The sequence below is a fragment of the Ambystoma mexicanum genome, chromosome 5p (genome assembly GCF_040938575.1).
Source record: "Ambystoma mexicanum isolate Mex_15411 chromosome 5p, UKY_AmexF1_1, whole genome shotgun sequence".
NCBI lineage: Eukaryota > Metazoa > Chordata > Amphibia > Caudata > Ambystomatidae > Ambystoma > Ambystoma mexicanum.
In genome coordinates, this window is record NC_090930.1 from 1,040,152,157 (window position 1) to 1,040,174,886 (window position 22,730).

The 22,730-nt window shown below is 42.8% G+C and overlaps 1 protein-coding gene and 1 long non-coding RNA gene across 3 annotated transcripts in view; one reads left to right on the top strand and one right to left on the bottom strand.

Moving 5' to 3' along the window:
- The window catches only part of GMDS (GDP-mannose 4,6-dehydratase), a 3,238,640-nt gene that overhangs the window by 1,650,407 nt on the left and 1,565,503 nt on the right, over positions 1-22,730 (bottom strand). For both annotated transcript variants that reach the window (XM_069613525.1, XM_069613524.1), the window contains exon 7: positions 19,429-19,556. In XM_069613525.1, coding sequence (XP_069469626.1) covers positions 19,429-19,556 — 128 coding nt within the window. The remainder of the gene's footprint in view (positions 1-19,428; positions 19,557-22,730) is intronic.
- Positions 1-22,730, top strand: part of LOC138481396 (uncharacterized) — a 97,395-nt gene that overhangs the window by 19,463 nt on the left and 55,202 nt on the right. The window lies entirely within an intron of this gene.

Below are 22,730 nucleotides of genomic sequence, written 5' to 3' on the forward strand. Positions count from 1 at the left end.
CATGTGCCACACTTAGATAGAATTATGAATGGTAGCATGTGCCACACTTAGATGGAATTATGAAGGTTAACATCTGCCACACGTAGATGGAATTATGAATGGTAGCATGTGCCACACTTAGATAGAATTATGAATAGTAGCATGTGCCACACTTAGAATTATGAATGGTAGCATGTGCCTCACTTAGATGGAATTATGAATGGTAACATGTGCCACACTTAGATAGAATTATGAATGGTAGCATGTGCCTCACTTAGAATTATGAATGGTAGCATGTGCCTCACTTAGAATTATGAATGGTAGCATGTGCCGCACTTAGATGGAATTATGAATGGTAGCATGTGCCTCACTTAGATGGAATTATGAATGGTAGCATGTGCCTCACTTAGATGGAATTATGAATGGTAGCATGTGCCACACTTAGATGGAATTATGAATGGTAGCATGTGCCACACTTAGATGGAATTATGAATGGTAGCATGTGCCACACTTAGATGGAATTATGAATGGTAGCTTGTGCCTCACTTAGATGGAATTATGAATGGTAGCATGTGCCACACTTAGATGGAATTATGAATGGTAGCATGTGCCACACTTAGATGGAATTATGAATGGTAGCATGTGCCTCACTTAGATGGAATTACGAAAGGTAGCATGTGCCTGACTTAGATGGAATTATGAATGGTAGCATGTGCCTGACTTAGATGGAATTATGAATGGTAGCATGTGCCACACTTAGATGGAATTATGAATGGTAGCATGTGCCTGATTTAGATGGAATTATGAATGGTAGCATGTGCCACACTTAGATGGAATTATGAATGGTAGCATGTGCCACACTTAGATGGAATTATGAATGGTAGCATGTGCCTCACTTAGATGGAATTATGAATGGTAGCATGTGCCTCACTTAGATGGAATTATGAATGGTAGCATGTGCCACACTTAGATGGAATTATGAATGGTAGCATGTGCCACACTTAGATGGAATTATGAATGGTAGCATGTGCCACACTTAGATGGAATTATGAATGGTAGCATGTGCCACACTTAGATAGAATTATGAATGTTAGCATGTGCCTCACTTAGATGGAATTATGAATGGTAGCATGTACCTCACTTAGATGGAATTATGAATGGTAGCATGTGCCACAAGTAGATGGAATTATGAACATTTGCCCAAGTCGCATCTAGATAGAATGCAATTGTCAACATGTCCCACACTTAGATGGAATTGTGAATGGTAGAATGTGCCACACATAAAGACGAAACTGTGAACATTAGCCTGAGTCACATCTAGATAGAAATACAATCGTCAACATGCCCCACACTTCATTGGAATTGTGAATGGTAGCATGTGCCACACCTAGATGGAATCATGACCATCAGTCTGTGTCGCATCTGGATAGAGTTGTGCACAATAGCATATCCCAACATGTCCCACACCTAGATGGAATTGTGAATGTTAACTTGTCCCAGCATGTCCCACACCTGGATGGAATTGTGAATGTTGGCATCTCCCACACTTGGATGGAATTGTGAATGGCAACATGTGCCACACCTAGTTGAAATTGTGAACATTGGCCTGTGTCGCATTTAGATAGAAAGGCAAATGTCAGCATATCACACACTTTGATGGGCTTGTGGGTGGAAGCACGTGCCTCACTTAGTTGAAGTTGCGAATATTAGCCTGAGTCGCATCTGGATAGAAATGCAAATGTTAGCATGTCCCACACTTGGGTGGAGTTGTGAACGTTAGCCTGAATCACATGTACTTAGAAACGCGAATGTAAATGTTAGCATGCCCCACACGTGTGTCACTGTGTACCCTGCTTTCCTGTTCCCCATACTGTTGCTATATATCCGTATGTCCCCCTCCTGTCACTGTAATCCCAACCCCCTCTCACTGTGTGTCCGTGTGGTACTGTGTTCCCTGCCATCCTGTTCACGTGCCTGGCCCAGGTGCTTCAAAGATAACCATCATATCACATCACTGTGCTTACTCTCTACTATACACCTTCACACAACTAGAACACAGCTATACCCCTGACAAATTCGGCCTAGCTGTCCACATACGAATACTACCCCATGAACACCTCATCACCCTAATAAAATGCAGCTAGCCGATGACATTCCGGCCTAGTTGCTCAATAATGCGTACTTCAGGGCTAACACAGCCAGAACCCAGTCTGGGTGTCCACCCACCAGACTGCACACATCAAACTGATATCTTCAGCATCACACCTAATGCTAAGATGCAGCTACCATCCAGCAATTACATCAGCTGCACACATATCTGGTGCACCCACACACCCTACAACACTGTCTCTCACTACTGACCAGAAATACGGTTCCCGAGGGCGGGATACTGGGGGACTACCATACCGGCTCCGCCGCCCGCTATTGCGGTATTACTATTAATAATTCTTTAATGTGATATAGTATGAAAATTAAATTCAAACTTTACACATATATCAATAGACATTACAATGAAAATTAAACATATATAATCATACATCTAAATTCATCCTACTTATATTTAGCATCAGATACACAACAAATCTAAAATCTAAAATCAAAAATCCCGACAAAAGGAGGGGGAAAGTTAGGGTAAAGGGTCAATATGAACCTGATTGCTGATACAGCCTTCATGTTGTTCAAAACTAGTGTTAGGACAGCTAAGTCAAGTATAAATGCCTCTCCAGATCGTTACCCAAAAGTCAGAGGTGGAGTTTTTCCATTTCCTGTTCTACCTGTTGCCAGACATTATACAGGGCTATGAATAGGTGCATGTTCGATGTATTAGTACAATAACGCCAAAACATAAGTTTGGGTATTGATAGTGGATCATGCACAAATTCTCCCAGATAGTGAACAATAGACTTCTTGATTGCTCTGCATTGTGTTAATACATGTCTTGTCGTCTCCAGACATACAGAGGATTTACACACTCGACAAGTTCGCTCTGCTGTAGGTATGTTTTCCCTTACTCCTATTCTAGACAGGGTGGGCAGTTGTTCCAATCTGAATAGAATGATGAAACGGCGGAGTCTTCTAGTAGGACATAGTAGGAGATAGTCCTGAGGTTTCATAAACTTATATACTCTGTGAGTCACAAAATGATAGGATTTGAGGGATTCCAAATGGGCAAAGTTCTCTAGCCAGTCCCATAGGTCTATCTTTTTCCTCAGGGCATTTAGCGTATCTTTGGTGACAGTGGCCTCTCTGTGTATCCACCCTATTATATTGAGGGTGGCGGGGACGCAGGTAAATCCCCATTCCCATGGAGTCCTGTAGGACTCCATCGGATGGGGATTCCACAATCACAGGCACCGGTAATCGTGGTGCCGGTGATTGTGGCAATTCCCTGCCAGTAAGGACCTGAACTATTGGCAGGTCATGCCTGCCAGTATATCACAGCACCCACCGACAGACTTGGAGTTTGCCGGAACAGTAAGGGGCTGGTACACATTGTTACTAGCACATTAGTTCCAGGCCGGCAAACTCATAATGAGCCTTCAGGCATTTATTGCTTCATACAAGAAAACGTAATATTCTTACTAATAAACCCCAAATTGACTGATGACTTGGCAATTAATAAATCTCCAGTGACCTTAACGTGCACCCTCAGTGAAAGTGCAGCAACTCTCCTAAACAGGTAGACTTTATCAGAGAGAAGTGGGATTTGTCAGCATTTAAGAGCACACCCATTGCCAAAAATAAATCACAGTTCTCAGGAGACTCCAGTACAATAAGATGTCCGACCAATATACCCCATAGCAACCATAAAAGCACAAACTGTCCACGTACAATGGGAAACTAACTGCTTGCATTTGAAAGCAAATTCGCTCCATGGCACAAATCTGCTAGTGCAAACCAATTCATGATGGCAGATACACCTTGTTAATTGCTCCACCTGTAGAATGTAGTTTGTTTACAGATTGAGGGCCCGATTCATGGAATATTTGCCCAGTTGAAAGTGAATTTGCACTGCTGAAAAGTGACTTTGCACTGCCGACACAATCCCTGATTAAAGGAGCCATGCAAAGTCTATTTTTGTGTTGCAAAGTCCGGGCAAAGTCAGTGCATAGTCATTTGTGAAGTTCAAAATGACTTTGCCCGGACTTTGCACAGCAAAAATGCACTGTGCACAGTTCCATGAATCAGGGTTTGTGTCGGCAGTGCAAAGTCACTTTTCAGCATGGCGATGCCTGCTCAGAGACAGGCCAGGACAAGGCCCTGTGCTTTCTTTTGGTACACGGATGTCTATATGATTGCAATATTCACCTGCATAATGACTGGTCTTTAATGGTCAGCTGGCCTTGACTCGTGATTTGGACCATGTGCCTCTAGCTCCATTTACAAGTCCTCTAAAGGGCACCTTCTCCGCAACGCAAAAATAGGAGTAAAATGGCTCAGAAAAACTGGATGTCAGCACCCCATTATAAGTCAAAGTACACATGTATGAACATTACCGTCACCATAGGGTCACCAAGGCCTTCGTTTGGAGTTGGCAGCGAATCCGTTTGGAAAAGGGCGAGTTCCAATATATAAACGAAAATGGCTGACAATGGTATACGGCCTGGATGAGACGACAGCTGCTGGATAATCACATTACTAAATAACCACATTCTTTATCTCTGTCAAGACCAAGAGCAATTTAGACATTGCATCTGTCCCGGCCAGCACGGCACTCTTTCTGCAAATTCAACACTTTTAGGCAGACCAATCACAAGGCTCAGTTGGAAAATTCGTTTGCCCAGCATGAAACTACGAGCTAGACACCCAATTAAGCTGTTCTTGTTTTGCGCTTAAAAATGTGCCGAATCATCAGGGGTATTAATTATATTGCCAGAAGTTTACATTGTTCAATAAAGTATGTTTCAATTTAGAGGCGTATGTTTTTTTGCACACGGCATTGAATTTGCAAAGCAACTCCAAGACATGCAGGACATGATGCTGTGTTTTGGGTTGTTTGTCAGGAGGAAGCTTGCCTTGTGGCTATTATTCTTGAGTTCTTTGATGGAGATCCGATCTAGCATCGTGGAACAGCAGAGAACTTCAGTGGCAGTAGGAGCACCTCTAACATGAGAACAGTGCTTAATGTGTGGGGGTGTTCACCAGGGCTCGGCCCTGGCACTTATTACTGAGCCCCGGCACTTATTGTCCCAGCCTCAAATTACACAGTAACAAAAAATTTGGGGGCCCCCCTGCGAGCTATGCTGAGTGGGCCCCCCAAAACTCAGCAACAAACCATGGTCCGCGGCACTATATGGGGTGGCCTAGATTACCACATTTGCGCAATACACACGAACGTGCTGCTGCAGGTATACGCCACACACTGCACTAGGAGAAAGATATGAATATGTGTTTCAATGCATTATGCAGCACACCTTCTGAGAAAAATTGGCTAAAAAGCCAGAGTGTTTGCAACTGTTTTGTAGGGCAACACCAATCCAAAAATCGAATATATGCAAGTTACTAATAGTGCACAGGAACATTAATACTTTAATTAATATAATGCATTGCTATTCAAAATGCCGTGCCACAATGAAAACATGTCCAATTGTCTGCACAATGTAGACCAGTCTAGACATGTAATAACATATTAGAGTAAAGCATGCCAGGCCACATTTAGACATACTCAGAGTGGTTTCACCAAAATGCCAGTCGAAGCAATAAAACTTATAGTTATTTTATCACAGATGTCAAGAAAAATATACAATGCTGCAGTGAGAAAAGGCTAGACTGGCAGCACCCAAATGCCAGTCTAGCCAGGTAATAACACTTAGCAGGACTGCTTTATCAGAGACGCCCAGTTATAAAAAAGTCAAGCCAAACTAAGAATTGACTAGACTTGCTACACCAAAATGCCTCTCTAGCCACTAATACCACATATCATACCTGCTTAGCCTGGACACTGGTGACCATTATGATATGTCGCACAATACCATCCCACCCCACCACCCCCACACCTCCCCTCTCCCTACCACCCCCTGCCCCAACGCCCAAAATTAGCTTCTCAACCCAGAATTACCTCCATGTCCCTTTTCCTTGTCCCAGTGCTTGCGTATGAGGCTCCTTGTCTCATACGTAAGTAGTGGGATGAGGAAGAGCAGGACTGTGAGTAATGAAGATTACAGGTATCTATGCTAGGCATTACCTCCATGTCCCTCTATCTTATACTAGTACCTGTGTATGAGTCAAAGTGACTCATACACAAGTACTGGCACAAGGAGGAATAGAGCTATGAGTAATGAAGATAACCAATAAGTAACCAAGGGATTAAATACAAGGAGTGGTGCAACACCATTGAGCTGACAGGGCTTCAGCCCACCGCCTACGCCCCTCTGCCCCCTTGAAATTTTGGGCTATGTTGACTTGACCTGGCTGACCTACAGAGCCGTTGCTGGACAGAAAAGGACACAGATGTTAAACAGCACCTGGGTTTTGCTGTTAACATAGGCCCAGCAATTACTAACGTAGAGCATTTCACTGTTAGTACCTGCATTAAAATGCATAATACTTTTGGCAATTGAAATCTTGATGTGGGTTTAGTATTGCATGCCAGAGAAGTGATTGGAAGAGGACAGGAGACTCCTTATTTTCACAGCAGTCCATAAGTGGGTGATTTGAGACTTAAAAGAGAGAGTTAACTGTTTGTAATTTTAAGGCTGCACTAGAATAGTTTAATTAGAATGCATAACAAAGTTAGATGCCCCACACAATTAAGTATAACACTTCCCTGACCTGCGAATTTAGCACTTCTCCCAAAATTTGAAGGATTATCACCCCCCCCCCTCGAAATCTAGGTTTCGTTGCACCACGAACACAAGCACACACACCATTCACCATATACACACACACAGAAACACCCAGCCACCCATACATTTAAGTGTGTACCCTTTCACCAAACAGGCACACCCAGGCAGCCACCCATACATTAAAGTGTGCACCCTTTCACCATACAGGCACACCCAGGCAGCCACCCATACATTAAAATGTGCACCCTTTCACCATACATTCGACATGCACAACCAGACACCCATACATTGAAATATGCACCATTTCACCATACACTCACACACGCGCACGTCATGGGGTTGAGGGGAGCCCTATTACTTCAAAAAGAAATGGTTCCTTTTGGAAGTCACCCCGACTTCATAAAGAAATTATTTCTGTTAAGGACCGAACCATAATGGAAATCATTTCTTTATGAAGGCAGGGTGTAGAGCTCTCCATCCCATGACATGGAGGTCTCCAGCCTAGAGGCTTCCATGTCATGGGATGGGAGGGCGTCCCCGGGATTCAAAATGAAATAGCTTCTTTTTTTAGTCACTCTGCCTTCATAAAGAAATTATTTCTGTTACTCTGTAAAAAAAAAATTGTCCAAGGGAGCCCCCTCCCAGGACATGTGGTGGCAAGGCACCCCGCACCACAGGGGCTGCGGGGCCCCCGTTACGCCAGTGGCCCCCATGACCAGGTGCGAGTTATAGTTTAACCCAAATGTGTAGAGACTGTGGGGAGCAGCTGTGGTTGGTTGCAGCAATGGTGGGCAACTGCCCGCCCGCAATGTCTCAAGCGTGCTAGAAAATATTTGGGCCCTGGTAATTAGTTTCTCAAAAAATAAAGCACTCCGTGAGAAGCTTTGCATAGAACAGCCAGGGGTGTAGAGTCTGGCTGAGATAATAGATAGCAACAGATAGAGGAGAATGAATGTGATTGGGGAAGCATTGGGCAGCGCACACAGTAGAGTCGCTTTTACATATTTACATTTGAAGAGCTAAGGTTACTGGCCACTCTATTCTTAGGTCAAGACCCAAGACTGCTTTCTCTCAGAGTTCCAAGGTGAGCAACAAAGGGAGTGGGAACTTGGAGGGATCAAATGGAGTTCTCTCCCACCCAAATCACTTTTCTGAGCGGTGTGGGTGATGGAGGCGGTCATGGGCTGAATTAACACCCCAGTTTCCTGAACTGTGGGGGAGAGTGATGCAGGGTCTGGGACTCACAGGGTTTCCTTTTTTGAAGGCTTGTGCCAGAGTAGGAGCCTTTGAAGTGTAAGGCCATCCATCTGCTACCCTACCATTTAGCACCCACTGATCTGTGGAACGGCACGAAAGGCGCGGTCTATGTAAGGAGAAAAAGTCTGCAGAGTGTCTGCAAGTGGTTTTGCCACCATCTACCCTGCCATAGCTGAATTGTGACATAGCAAGGCGAGAAGCTCTCTTCCATCAACCACCATGCACAGAAGAGAATCATGCCAACTTTCCCAATAGTGGTGCGTACGGGAGGAGGCCCTTTTGTAATGTCTTGAGTACACAAAAAGAGTGATGCACCATGAATAGTTGTTTAAAATCATCTTTACAGATCGTGCAATATGTGAACAAACTTCAAGTAAAACCGCACTCATTTTGCATATTCAATTTAACAATTTACATATTCATGAGCGCTTCAAGGCAGCGCAACTCGGACCAGCCCCCAGTTGGAGTGTGTTGTGTCAGTAGCTTGTCCTCAGGCTTTCACCATTGACTGCCCTCCCACCAGCCCCTCCCCAGGATGTGTCTCCTTTTCTCCTGTGAGACACTCCATATCCAGATCAACCATCCCCCGGCTCCTGAGGTTATAACCAATGATGGCAAATCGACAAGTAGTCAAGTTGCATTTGTTGGGAGTGTGGATAATAAGTAGTATGTGTTTTAGTTTGTAAAAAGAGAAGCCCTGAAAGAGGGAGGCGGCATCACCACCTAGCTAGCAGGAGCACTAAATCCTGGCAGGGCCGGCACCCAGATGGATTTGGCAGAATCGCCGTAAGGAGGAGGAGCAGCAGAATCGGCGGTGTGGAGTCGGCAGCGTAATCACTGAGCGCCGGACGCTTGTGGGTACACCGGAGCTCGAAGCCAGTTGTTGCCTTTCACCAAGGCCGGGACAACTATAAATATGCCACACAGGTTGAGTATTCAAAAGACGCACCTTTCTTTGTGAAACCTCTTAGCTTTACATCTAACGCCTACTGGCGCCTTCCAGCATGCCCCATACTCTTTCTCCCACGTGTCCCTCCTCATGTGGTCTGCTGGGTGGGACCTTTATCCCGTTAAAGGGGCAGCATACCGCCCTGCGTAACACTAACTGGTTCCATGTGATTACAACGATAACTGCAATAACGAAAACATTTTTCATGACCCTAAAATTATAAATGTATACTGTTTTTTGTTTTTGTTTTGTGTGGGGGGGGGGGGCCGCCAAGTCCCCCATTTCCTTAGGTCCATAACCCCACCCCAACTTCATCCCGAGCCATGTTATTCCTTAGCCCATCCCATATATATTTTAAATAAAAAACACGTTGTTTTTTGTTATTTTAGGGTCATTCAAAAAGTTGTTCGTTATTCCAAATTCGTTATTATCACTGTGTACCACAGTAACTGACCAGTTCATTTACTGGGGTCCCTGTTTAAGTTAGATTGCTGAAATATCTTTGCAACATTTAAAAAAAGAAAGAGAATATTGTAACAGATTAAAAAATGACAAACATATGGTATGGTTATGTAAGAAGCGACCTAATGAAGTTGTGGGACAATCCAATGTAGGTTTCTACCACTTTTGGAGAAGTTGCTGTGGTACAGAAGATCTCTGACAAATAAAACTCATACATGAGGGGGATTACCAGCGTTTTCTGTTAAATATTACCAGTGTTGATATTAAATATTTATTTTAAAGCTGTGAGTGGCGTGCCGTCCTGTGCGGCACAGCACACCACTCATACAGTGATTTCTTTTTTTTTTTAAATCAGCAAGAGGCTGCTGGGGAGCGCATCAGGCACCAGGGGTTAGCAAGGAGGGACGTCCACCCCAACTACTTTCTTAGAATGGTTTGGAGGCGAAGCCCTCCGACACAACCTTGCTCCACTGCCTCAACCAAGGGACTACTTGCTTAGCAGAGAGGGATACCCTTTCAATTATCTGCATTCTGGCATTAACAAGGCAATGTTTACCTTATTGTATTAACTGTTCCCTAGGATTCTTTACCTAGAACACATAGTAGTTGAGCATGGCAAGCGGCTATAAGGGGTGCGGAATGTGTGGTTCTGAAAATGGTACAGTATGAAAAGGATCAAGGAAACCCTCCTTAGTACCGACTGTTCCCAAGTAATATACATACCACAAAACCTCTATTGATATTGGTATTTGGTTCGGGAATAAAACACTCAATGCTCTGGATATATTCCTAATTTCTTTTGTAACCACCTACTCGTCTTGTTCAAAACGTACGCAGACGAAAAATGGGCAATGCATTGTGGACAACTGGTACTTCATAAGAGCACAATCTAGGGATAAAAGACATGTGTACAAGCAAATCCTCTAGTAGAGCATATCCATGTGTATACACAGGATAGGAAAAGTAAAGCACTTCAGGATGTTTTTGATAACCATTTATAATAATTAAACAATCAAGTAAAGTGGAATGATGATTTGTACTTCACTCCTCTGATCTACGCTTGATTATATATGAAAATGCTGATTGAAGTAAAAAAAAACCTTAACCTAACACACTAATGCCTGGTCCATAGTAATGAGCAAGAAATAAAAATCACTTATTTTGAAAAAGAAAAATGAACAAACCGAAAATAGTACTGAGTAAATGTCCTCCACAGTGAGGCATAAAGACATGTGTGTGTACATATATAGAATAATATAATGCCATTACACTAGCATGTGGCAAAAGTTAAGGTTAATCATCTATAGAGTTTCAGTTTCAGAAAATAAGTTATTGACTCTTGAACCCTTCCATGAAAAAATCCAGAGTAAAAGTTTTAGGCTGCCGTCCCTGCATGGAAAATTTCAGAATTCATGGACAGCTTCATATTTTTAAAGAAATAGTTCTGATTGTGTTTTGAATAGCTTTCAACATTCCATTTTCAGATGGGGAAAAAATATTATTTTGGCCCAAATATCTCAAAATTGACCACTTCGATGTCCAAGATTTCTAGAATGCACCTACATTTCATCATCAAGTGGCGCAATGAAAACAAACTTCAAACATCGATCTGACCAATTTTGAGAGATTCATGTTTTCAGATTTATCTTTATATGAAGCTCTCAAAGAATGAATGTGCACCTTTATACAAACTATACATGAACGTGTACAAGATGTAACTTTTGAACATGAACGCTACAATACATAACAAAACTCGCATCAAAGTAACAAATGACCGATGTACAAGAGATGTAAATTACATACATGCATGAACTGTAAAACAAATGGATCTAGTACATATTGAAAACTCACATCAAATGTTTAGCTCATGTAAATGTGAGGTTTCTTTAATAATAGGAGGTACACAATAAATTAATGTACATTTTATTTATAAACTGTGCACAAACATGTGCGAGATGTACATTTTGTACAGGTACACCAGTATACGTCTGAATACGCCCATGTCCCATGAAATTCAGGACTGACGATGATGTTCATTTGCAGCAGATGTAAATTGCATAACTGCAATGTATGCATAAATGTATAGACTTCAAAACTCTTACATGCCTTCTATATATATAAAAACTCACATCAAATTAAAGCGTGACTTTAATGTCATACTACATAAAAATAGGAGGCGTATATGACATGTGGATTTCATGACTTTATACGTTAGACACTCGCACACCATACAACACTTGCCCTTACAACACACACACCTTCAAGACACTCACCTTCACAAGTCAAGGCACTCACCATCAAAAGACACTGACCACCAAAAGACACTCACTTTCACAAAACACGTGACAGACATACACACACAACACAGACACTTACCAGACACACACTATTATGACACACATTCTTATAACACATGTTTTATATGTATATGAAAAGCACTGGAGATGTAAATTGTGTACATGTACAAACTGTAAAACCTTTATACACCAGAAACTTCCACACCAAACACTCATATGTCTAACACCATACACACTTAAGCACAGACTCTTATGACACATGCAATTTTGGCACATACTCATGCCACTCAGTAGCCTGTGTATACAAGAGCTAGAGCACATGCCCTAAATTAATGGACATGTTCTACATAAACTTGATGTGCACATTTATAAAAATGTACATTACGCACATATACACTACTTATTTTGCTGAAAAGCATGTGTTTGCTGTATTAGGATGGCATTCATAGGACTGCCTATCCTGTGAATGTGTGTTTCAATTCTCTTCTGGACGGCTGTAACAAGCACATGCTCCCAATAGGGGGCTTGTGCTTGATTACTGTTGCGAGAGCATTGAATTACAGAGAATATACTGTTTCTTCATACATAATGGATGCCCCCAAGTTCATTAAAAGCAGGCCCTTACAGCAAATATGCTCCCTATTTTACATCAGAACTTTATTTTTAATGCCAATATATGTTTTTTGTTATGGCCAATATTTTGAAACAATTACGTTTTTGAGAGAACTTCTAGAGTAACGCTTGAATTCATACTTTTTTATGTTGAATATATCTCAAGTCACAGGCACTTATGCCTGGTCAAGAGTGATGAACTTGGAACAAAACTGTTAACCTTGAAAAAGAAAACATGTAAAAAATTGAAATCGTAGTGAGTAAATACCCTCCACAGTGAGGCATAAAGACAAACAAATGCCAGAACAATGAAAATATAGAAAATATATAGAACTCAGCAAGTCACAAATTTGGGTTACACAGGTTCAAGATTAAAGCCTGCAGAAAACAGTACGGCTTACAGTAATGTCTGGGACATACACAGAACAGGGTGCTACAGTTCTACGTCTAATGGCAATGCACAAAATGACACATCCGCGATTGCAGTGCAAAAGGCTGCTGTTCTGCGGGTGCATCCTTTTGTATGTGGCCCTCTCTCTGTCCTAGCCGCTACGCACTATCCTACGCCTGCCTCCTTCCGCACTTACCTGCTGCGCGCTCTCCCCTCCATCTCCAAGCTCCCTGCTCCTCTGTTGTTCCTGCAGGCTGCAGACCATGGCACCAAAAGACCAGAGCACAGCATTGCACACTTTTGTGTGCAAGCATTTGTGCCTCGGGCTTGCAGGGCCACAGACTGCAAACAGTGTATAACATAAGTGCATCGACATGCACGTTGATCCAGGATTATGTCCTTGCATAGTGTGATGGGCCCGGTATGCTGACCAAAAGTCTAAAAGAGTACACATGATGTATATGAGTAGTGTTCTACAAAAAGTCAGTCTGAATAATTTTTTCAAGAATGATAACAAATAATAATACAAAGTGAAAAATCCAAATGAATGTAGTAAAGTGCAAAATAGGGGAGAACCCAAAAATGAAAGTGATAACAGAAGCAAACGGCACCAGAAAAATTGTTATTCTGTATCGAGTATAGAAAACCAAGGCAAGCCTGGAATTCCTACTCCTGAAAGCAGACAGAAATAAAAACAAAGAATACCAAAAATGAAACAAGAATTAAAAACATTAATAATGCAAACTGAACAGCCTCAAAGTGTTGACTAAGCAAGTACTGTCTCTCTAGCTGACAGATCTAGAAAGTGATCATAGCAATCTGAAATGATTATTGTGCATAAGATCTAATTAATGTGCAAACATAGTGTAAGGCAAAAACGAACACGTCATTCTCTTTTTGTGGCAGGTGTTCATGGCCATAATTACGTGAAGAGTATTGTTAGCTACTGCATATTATATGAACAGAATAGTAAGAAATGATCAACCTACAAGGAAGAAGATTCCGTAAAGAACGCGAACAATAATGCGGTAATCAATAACATTATTCATAGGTAACAGAATACATTGCATTTCTCGTTCATTCCTTCTGGAATCACTGAGTCGCCAGATGTGTGAACTGTATTCTTCCAGATAATGAGGTTCAGTGGTGTGCACCAAATACAGCATTAACAAGCACAGTTGATTTTGAACATTTTTGGTCATGCCCCCTCTTTACTGTCATTTCATAGATGGAAAGATGGTACATATGAATTAAAATTGTTAGCAAAGAATGCCACACACTTGCCCAATTCAGGCCCCAAAGTCATGCCACTGCTACCAGCCTTGGACCCCAACACTTCACTCAGAAGATGCATCAAAATAGAGGTGGTGAGCATGAGTGATAATGGAAAGAAAGAATGTCTTAGTGGTACAAGTACTTTTGTATCTCTCTCTCTCATGACAGGCAATACAAATAGAAAATAATGCTGAGCATAGGGCAATACACGGAGGTGCAGCTTTCAAAGACATATTAGCATAGAGATAATGCAACACACGACTTCTAACTGTGATTCGGTTCTAGAATTGATAATAGTTGGCAACCAGAAGATGACAGCTTTGAATATCATCAAGAGAGAAAAAGATAAACACTCTAGGCTCCCTTTTATCCTCAAAATAATTGTAGCCAATATAATAAGTACACAATTTTCTAACACAATGACTATTCTGGAAGGCATTAAATCAACAAAATTGACAAAGCCAACAGGCGTGCAATGGTCTTCAGCGCATGCACGGATGTGACCAAGCATCAGTAGAAGAAAGGACCCGAGATCTGCAGTCTGGAAATAGTTTTGGTGAGTCCATCAGTAGATTATTAACGATGCTAAAAGCAATTACTTTGGTATGAACCAATGTTTGTCAACAGAAGGGGAAGGCAATTTGTGGCACACCAGATGTTTGAGCCTACAATACCCATCAGCCGAACCGGAATAGTCCATGGCAAGGGATACTGGGAACCCTAGGCCAAAACATCTGGAGAGCTGCAGGTTACACCTCTCTACCAAATGAATGAGACATACAATGAAGGTAATTTAATTCTAGGGTTAAGATAGTTTGAGTGAAGTGAACAACTGCAGGATTCCACCCAATTAATAAAGAAATGGGATAACTACTCTCAAATGTGAGCATTTTAGCTATTTAACGATACATACTTTTCTTGTGCAGGGAATGGCAGTGATGTGAGTCTGCATTATGCAGACACACTTCTGTCAAGTTTAGAGAGTTATATAGCTTTGGTAGTATTTCACAGATTTCTGTAGGGCAGTTAGGACATTACATCAGAGGGACTAGAAGCTCTCTGGACAAAGCTATAATGTGATTGTCAAATCGTGCACATCAAGGTGATAGTCACCATATCCATTTGTAAATGCACTGACCAACATGGACCTGAAAGAGTAGCCATAGAAATCATGGCATTTCACTCATTCACCAGGCAGACAAAATACCACTTCTATGGCCCACCTCAAATCACCAATTATTGGCCTAGCTCCCATTGAGGGCACTGATCTGGTTCGTGCCCTCAATGCTCTAACATGGTCAGAGAGACGACTTCCAAGGAGAGTCAGTAAGTCCAACAAAGGATATATAGGGACAGAGCAAGTGCGACCCTGCCAACGAGTTATTTCACAGTGATCAGGTCCATCCAGAGGGCAGTTTTGCCATTTCCTCTGGAAAGGAATACATGAGATAAACTCCCACGAGCCACTGTGGTTCCTTCTCTGTGGTACATTTCAAAGACTTATGAACATTAAAAGTTATATGGACGAAGTTCTCTCTGTGTACAGAAAAGTTGTGCCATTTTTTTAACCCTTCGACGAAATAAGGCCTTTGGAACTCGTTGATGTATACATCTGCCAGATGGAAGAATAACTTTAGCTTGTGAACTGCCAGTATGCGCTCATTAAGCCAAATTAAAACACCCTCTGAAGTAAAACACAGAAGTTGACGACTCTCGGAGGTGAAATTGTTAAACATCCCAGCAATGGCGTCCTGCCAATATAGGTAGCGGGCAGCGCTGCACCCCCCACCTGAGCGGCGGGCCACACCCTCGCCTGAGTGACAGACCGCATAGTCCCCCGTGTCCTCTCCCCAGGGGTACATCCACTGCTAAATATTAATAATTTCGCATTTATATAGGACGACAAACCTCCAGGCATCTGAGGGCTGCTTATTATTACCCAGGGTGTGTGGTGCTCATTTATCGAAAGGCTGAGTTTGGCCCTGCTGGGATTCTGCACGGATGTCAAAGCGAGCACTCTACTTGCTGTGCCAATTGACTGGCTATTTTTTGCTCGTTTGTTGCGGTGCGTTTTGGCTCTGCAACAAACATAACAGGAGAACTGTTGTCCTGTGTGGATTTTTAACTCACATTTAATGTAATGGGTGTAGCTCCGTAGGGCAGCGGTGCAGTAATGGAGGCCGAGAATGTGTCCAGTGACTATCTATGGGGGCAGTAGAATGATGCTCTGTCTGCCTCCTATTTGCTACATCTTTAAATCTAGACGGGCATCAATGACCATCATACAAACACTTCCGGATTGCTGTGCAATACCACAATTCCGATTTTCGGCGCTAGTTTCCCCTCACTCCCCTTTAACCTAACATCTTCCTTCACTTTAAACACATTTAAATTCCCTTTACAAACACCTCTTCCACCTTAAAAGCTATCCCCTTTCCCCCCAAGTTCACCTCTCTTAACAACAGCGACAGTACTTGGACAAAGTAGATTGTGATCCCGGAGGGGTCTTACTACCCACCCTCCTCCCACTGCTCCTGGAATCTGCTTAGGAAAGCATTGCAATATCCCAGTGTTCTCCTTGTGATGTGGTGTCTCTACAGCATTTAGGTTAGGGAGACTCTTCTAATGTACTAAGTATGGACTCTCACATTAATGAACACGTGTCTAGTTTCCGTCCATCATGAAGCAAAGCAATCATGTCATCTTTAAGACCAGTGAGGAGGCCCTTTTAAATTACCACAGGAACCAGGTCGCAAGTTCAGCAAAAGTTTCAAACAGCTCCAATCCGGCACCTGGAATGTGTTCCACTGGATCTGGTGACAGCCCCCCGAATAATAGCTTTTGGGAAATATTACACATTCCTATAAATAAAAGAGTTCTAAACCTTTTCTCTCGAGTCCTAAAAAAGAAGCCTTTAAGTGTCACACAGAGGTGTTGCTTTGGGTCTGAGAGGGCTATAGCCCCGGGTCTTTTGGTTGTAGCCCCGGATAGAAGCTCATGAACTACAACCAAAAGGCTACAGCTAGCCCCGAATCCCACCAATCCTGACATTAGCTTATCCCCTGATCTTTTCCAGACCTAGCAACACCCCTGGACTGTCACATGCATGATGCAGGACTTCGAGACCTGTGACACAAGCGATTGCTGTTAAGAACTGGATGATGTTATCTAATGCATATAGAAAAGTTGGATCCGATGATCAAAACTATAACTAATTGGCGTACTACTGGAAAATGACCAAATCTTTCCATACAGACATCAAGCGACAGAACTCAGCATCTCTACAACCAGCTTAAATAACCCCACCCAGCCAATGCACCCTATGGCCACGGGCCCACGAGGCTCCCATCTGGACACAAATGCCTCGATGACCTCTTTACAGACAACCTAGAAACAGACGCGAACACAGACACTAGGCACTTTTAAAGTGCAAGAATCAACACAGCAGCATAACTACCTCGCATTTTCCCTTTCCCCCTCCCTCTGTCCTAACCAACCAAGATCTCTTTCAGTGCAGCCACAGCGCTTGGAGGCCATGCAAATGGAAGCGGTGCGCTGTATATCTCCCAGTAACATAACGTAACATATTATAATTTTTCAAATGATAAAAACAACGCTTGGGCAGAATCTGATTTGCAAATGGCATACATAAAAGTGTGCATCAAGCATTATACAGTCTCTTATCCTTTAGAACATACTGTCCTCGATTCTGTTTAATTTGAATTTGCGCTGAATAACACGATGAGGATAATAAGCACACCTCGAGTAAACAGGTTATATATACCCTTTGGAATTCTCAAAGAGCATTCTCATTGGACCATATCTACGCTACAGAAACTAGTGTAACCCACAGATTGGTTTGAATAACCCACACATTGTTCCGAGCTCTGCATTCTAAGGCAATGGGCAGTGTGGGCATACCTGCAATCAATTACTGCAACTGCGCTGGCGCACACACCACCATTAATCACTATGTTGCCCTCCAGATGTTTTGGAATATAATCCCATGTTCCTTCACTGGTGACTAACTTGGCTAAGGATCACGGGGGAGAGCCACATAATCGGTAATCATGCTATATAGTAACAAGAGCGATGCAGGTCATAATAGCATTATAGTACCCACCCTTGGGTCGTCCAGGGCGTTATGGCCCTATTGACCATGTTAAATGCCCCTTCTCTGCTTGGACCCTTTCACTCTGTCTTCAGAGCCCAACACACCTCTCGGGAGGATAGCTCAGGGGCAACGCGCTTGCCCTGGATTCAAGACGACGCGGTGCAACACAGGTTCAATCCCCTGCTCCGTGCTTAGAAACCTCTCGGTATTAAGCGATTTATAAATAACCAATTACATTTACATTTACCCAGCATGGCCCTCAGATTGAGTTCATAATTTTTTTTTAGGCAACAGGCACTTGCACGGCAGACAATGCAATGCCAAAGGGCAATAATGGGTAGCGTAAGTCCTTTGTCACAAAATTCCATTGTTGTTCCTTTGTCTCTCCTAGTGTTAAACAGAAGATGATTTAATAGCAAGAACACCCCCTCCTCTGGACACTACCCGGTAGTAACGTCCATTGACCCTCGTTAAATGCCCTCACCTTCCTCAGACTGTTAACTTGAGCAGAGGGCCACTATCACATGGTAATGCTTGTGGAATGTGAAATTATTGTTTAATTAAAGGCCTAGTATATGAAAGCATACGGAAAACCAAGTTGGACGTACATAAGGAAAACATTCCTTCCAAAATCAATTCTTATTTCTTTCTAAAAAAGTAAACTTTTACCATTACATGCAAGGTACATTTGAACCAACAAAATTAATCCAAACTGATACGGTTAAAATACATACGTTACTGTTTCAGGAATATTCAACACTCCCGCTTCAACCCCCATCATAAAAAAATGTTAGAATGTGTTTTCCTTGAGCAAAAAAAAGACCCTTTGAAAGAATTTGCGTTGTCAGCATTACCTTCGGATTTCTTCAAGTGTGTACTCCCAGAGCCCCTTTTCAAAGTCTCAGTGAGAATTTAATAGGGAAATAGGATTGCGTGACACTTTGCTTTTTAACTTCAGAGATAAAAGGTTGTACAAATATTGGGTGAAAAGAAAAGTTGTAAAAAAAAAGCATACATATTGCAAGCAGTACAGTAAAAGTTCCCATAGGGATTCGGCTGAGGAATGCAGACCTGAAGTTGCTTGGTATTTCGGGATTTGTTTTTTTTGTTCGGGTCACGAATGGGGTAGGTCGCTCCTTAACTCCCCGGTCTGAGATGGAGAGCACCACAAGGTTAACAGTCCTGCGCTGGCAGCAATTCACAAGATACCCCCTGCAGGCCGCAGAGCTTCACTTGAGGCGGTGCGTCAAGCACACACCCCAACACAAATACACGGTTTCAGTTAAGGCTCATGGCACACCGCCTACCTCAACGTAGTCCTTGGCATGGCCCCAGTCCCGCTTGGAGTCCAGATTCCCCAGGCTGAAGCGTTCCAGCTGTCCAAGATGAATTTTCGCTACTGATCGACTAATTTTTCGGGTTACAAAATTAGCCCCTGAAAGAGAGATAAAAAACAGAAAATCATTGTTGTCATGTAGGCCACTCACTGTCTGAGAGAAGAGGCCAGAAGCCTGGCTCTTGACGCCTAATCTCCAATCCCGCCACCGATCTCCCACCGAAACCCGTGCCATCATTTATCATTCGGGTAAGCTAGGAAGCTCCCGGCGAAAGAGCTGTGAGCTTCATTTTCACAGCAAAGCCTCTTCTTTGTGGGACTTCTTAAGCATTCCTAATTTGCGGCCTCAATATTCCAGCCAGGCAGAAGGCCAAGAAAAATCTATTGGAATGTCAGTGAATAAACACAAAATGCAAAAGGTTACATAAAGGGAAACAGTAGAATGGAAGACAGACGCATAAGACCACCCCAAGTCTTTGAAAGAAAAGAAGAATGCATGGCTGTGATTTTATCCACAAGTACCTTTTTAGAGCAATAAAAGAAATCTGCCAGCCTCACAACATTTCTAGGTGAAGAGGCGAGATGGCTCTCCAAAGAGCCATTTCTGTTTAACGCAAAACACCAGAGCAGTCACAAGCAAAAAAGAGATACATTCAACCCCATTTTGCAGTACATGAGAAAAGCACAGGAACGTCCCTAAACAGCCTTGACAAAGACAACAGGCCTGACTTTCTAGTTATTGTGCAACACATGTACTTGGTGAGAAGGATGACCTGCTGTGTTTTGTTTGTTTACAATCAAATCAGTATTAGTATATTTACAAATAATTGTTGTTAAGATAGGAGTCTTATAATTCAAGGAAGGGGTCTAGTCCTAAAAACAAAGTAGGGGGGACACATTAACATACCAATTGAATGTAGCGTCACCAGAAATCCGCATATCAAGGGGCCCTCTAAAAAAAGAGCGGGGAATCCTGAAAAAAGTGGGGTGACTGTGTCCCCACGCGTACCCTCGAATTGAGCCCTGATTCAATGACTGAAAATGGTTTAAGAAGCATCACAACGTGTTCAGTGTGAGGACAGGCGCCTGGAGCTTAAACTAAATCCAGGATGTTGTGGGAGGCAGGAAAGGGCAGGTTAGATGGCACTGGTGGCCGTTCATCAATGTTTACTTAACGATGCATTGCTAGGCAACAGCTTTCCTGCAATCTTTGTAACAAATGCTAAGTATATGGTAACCTATAATGATTCTAGGAACACACGGACACTGCCCACACTCTGGGGACTTGGTTATTTTACGAACGATTCCTTGTAAATACACATTTTCTAACTAACATAACAAAAGAAAAACATGTGATTGCCCAGGACGTGGCTGAGATAAAACTGGCATGGACTGATGCGTGGTCTCATATTGTTACATTAACGACAGGTTGTAGAATCGGAGAGCTGAAGCTCTTCTAATCATACCTATAAAAAATGTTCAACTTAGAAAATGAGCAGGTATCGAAGTGCACAGAACAAAGTAGTAGAACTATGTTCTCTGCTGCCCCCCCAACACTCCCCCCACTTACTCAGTGGAATGAGTTAGGAGGGTCACCACCATCCAAGTATGTTATCTGTGTTTCACACTGCACCGATACCTACGATTTTACACAACCCTTTAGGTCGCAGATTTGGACAAACGCGCATAGTTAAGGGTGGCAAAGAATGATAAGGTCCTTGAATCAATGTGTGGCAATACAAACCCCATACCCCATACCTTTCATCCACTCCACCCCCCACGACTGTGTAAAGACTGAAAGAAACACAGTGAAAAAAAATGCATCTTAAACCAACACCAGTACTTCCAGTCATTGACCGCGTAGCATACAGCTGGAGAGACCCTCCATTTTCTAATCACCCACCATTCGCACCTTTTAAGGGACATGTCAAAGACTAAAGCCACCCTTTCCACACGCCCATTATCTGCACACACTTCTGTGCCTGCAACAATTTAATGTTCATTGGTTAATGAAACTCAGGACACAAATGCTGATCACTGCGGGCGTAGGGCTACGAGGGGGCTCAGGAATGGGCTTTATTTCCAAAGCAGGCTACTGAAATAAAAAAAACATCAAGCCAGCGGCTGCAAGATAACTCAATGGGGTGTGATATGACAGCAGTTCCAGTAGGGAGGAGGTTCGATCCCCAGTAAAGGGGCAGCAAAAAGAAATGCGCCCTTTGCCTGCTATCCTGGAATGTTCTGGCTGACAAAAAGTAAGGAAAGGATGGCTGATTTTTAGTAAAACATATAGGAAAGTCTTTCTGTTTAGTTCCCGCCCACTTCTAACTCTGGAAATGAGGCATACTTGAAAAGGTATCCCACGCAACACCAACACAAGAATGCCATTCAAGAAAATTGACTTAAATGCGTTTGGACTCCCTACGATAATAACACCAACAATGTGCTGTGTGCATTGTCCTCTTTCTATGGCTGCCCGACGCTGGCAGCCATATTGTTTGGCATTTGATTCCTTGGTTGACTGCACATGCCCTTTCATTCCTCAACCCATTGCAGAAAGGTAGTATTTAGTTCGAGAGATTTCAATCTCAGTTTTTTTTTTAACTAACAATATTTATACTTCAATCCCTCCCTTTGCTGCTGCTTCAGTGCGGGTCACGTGTTCAACTGAGCCCTGCTGAGTGCCAACCTCGTGCTAAGGGTGTACTTATATTTTCACACTGAATCCCAAAGAAAAATATTGCAAGATCCGCCCACACCCGCGCTCACGTCACATGGACCAAACACAAAAACTGTCGAGGCCCACATTATTTAGCGGTAAATAGTGTGGTTCTTAACCATCAAGTGTATTTCTGTTTAATTCAGGGGATGCTCAACCTCTGCCATTCGCCTAAATAGGGACACTAAACTGAGTACAACTGGGAAACCGTTGGTTTCATACTGGTCCCAACAGCAGGTGTACACTATGGACAGTGTAATGTTGTAGTTATAGAATGTATGTATTGAAATGAAATATGGAATTTGGAAGGTGGGGCTTAGTAGGACGATTGGAAGAAAAGCAGTTACAGCTGCTTGAGGGAAGAAGACACAGTGGTGTCCGTGGGTTCTCATGGATAAATACAATAAAAGAAGCTAACCTCCTACCTGAGTTGACCCATCACTTCAATTGGTGTCGAGGAGATCGAAACCATATCTGCAGATTGGAAGGACCCTACAGCGCCAAATTGATTTCTGCTTGCGCCCGTGCTGCCTTGAGTTGTTGAGCTGGTGTTG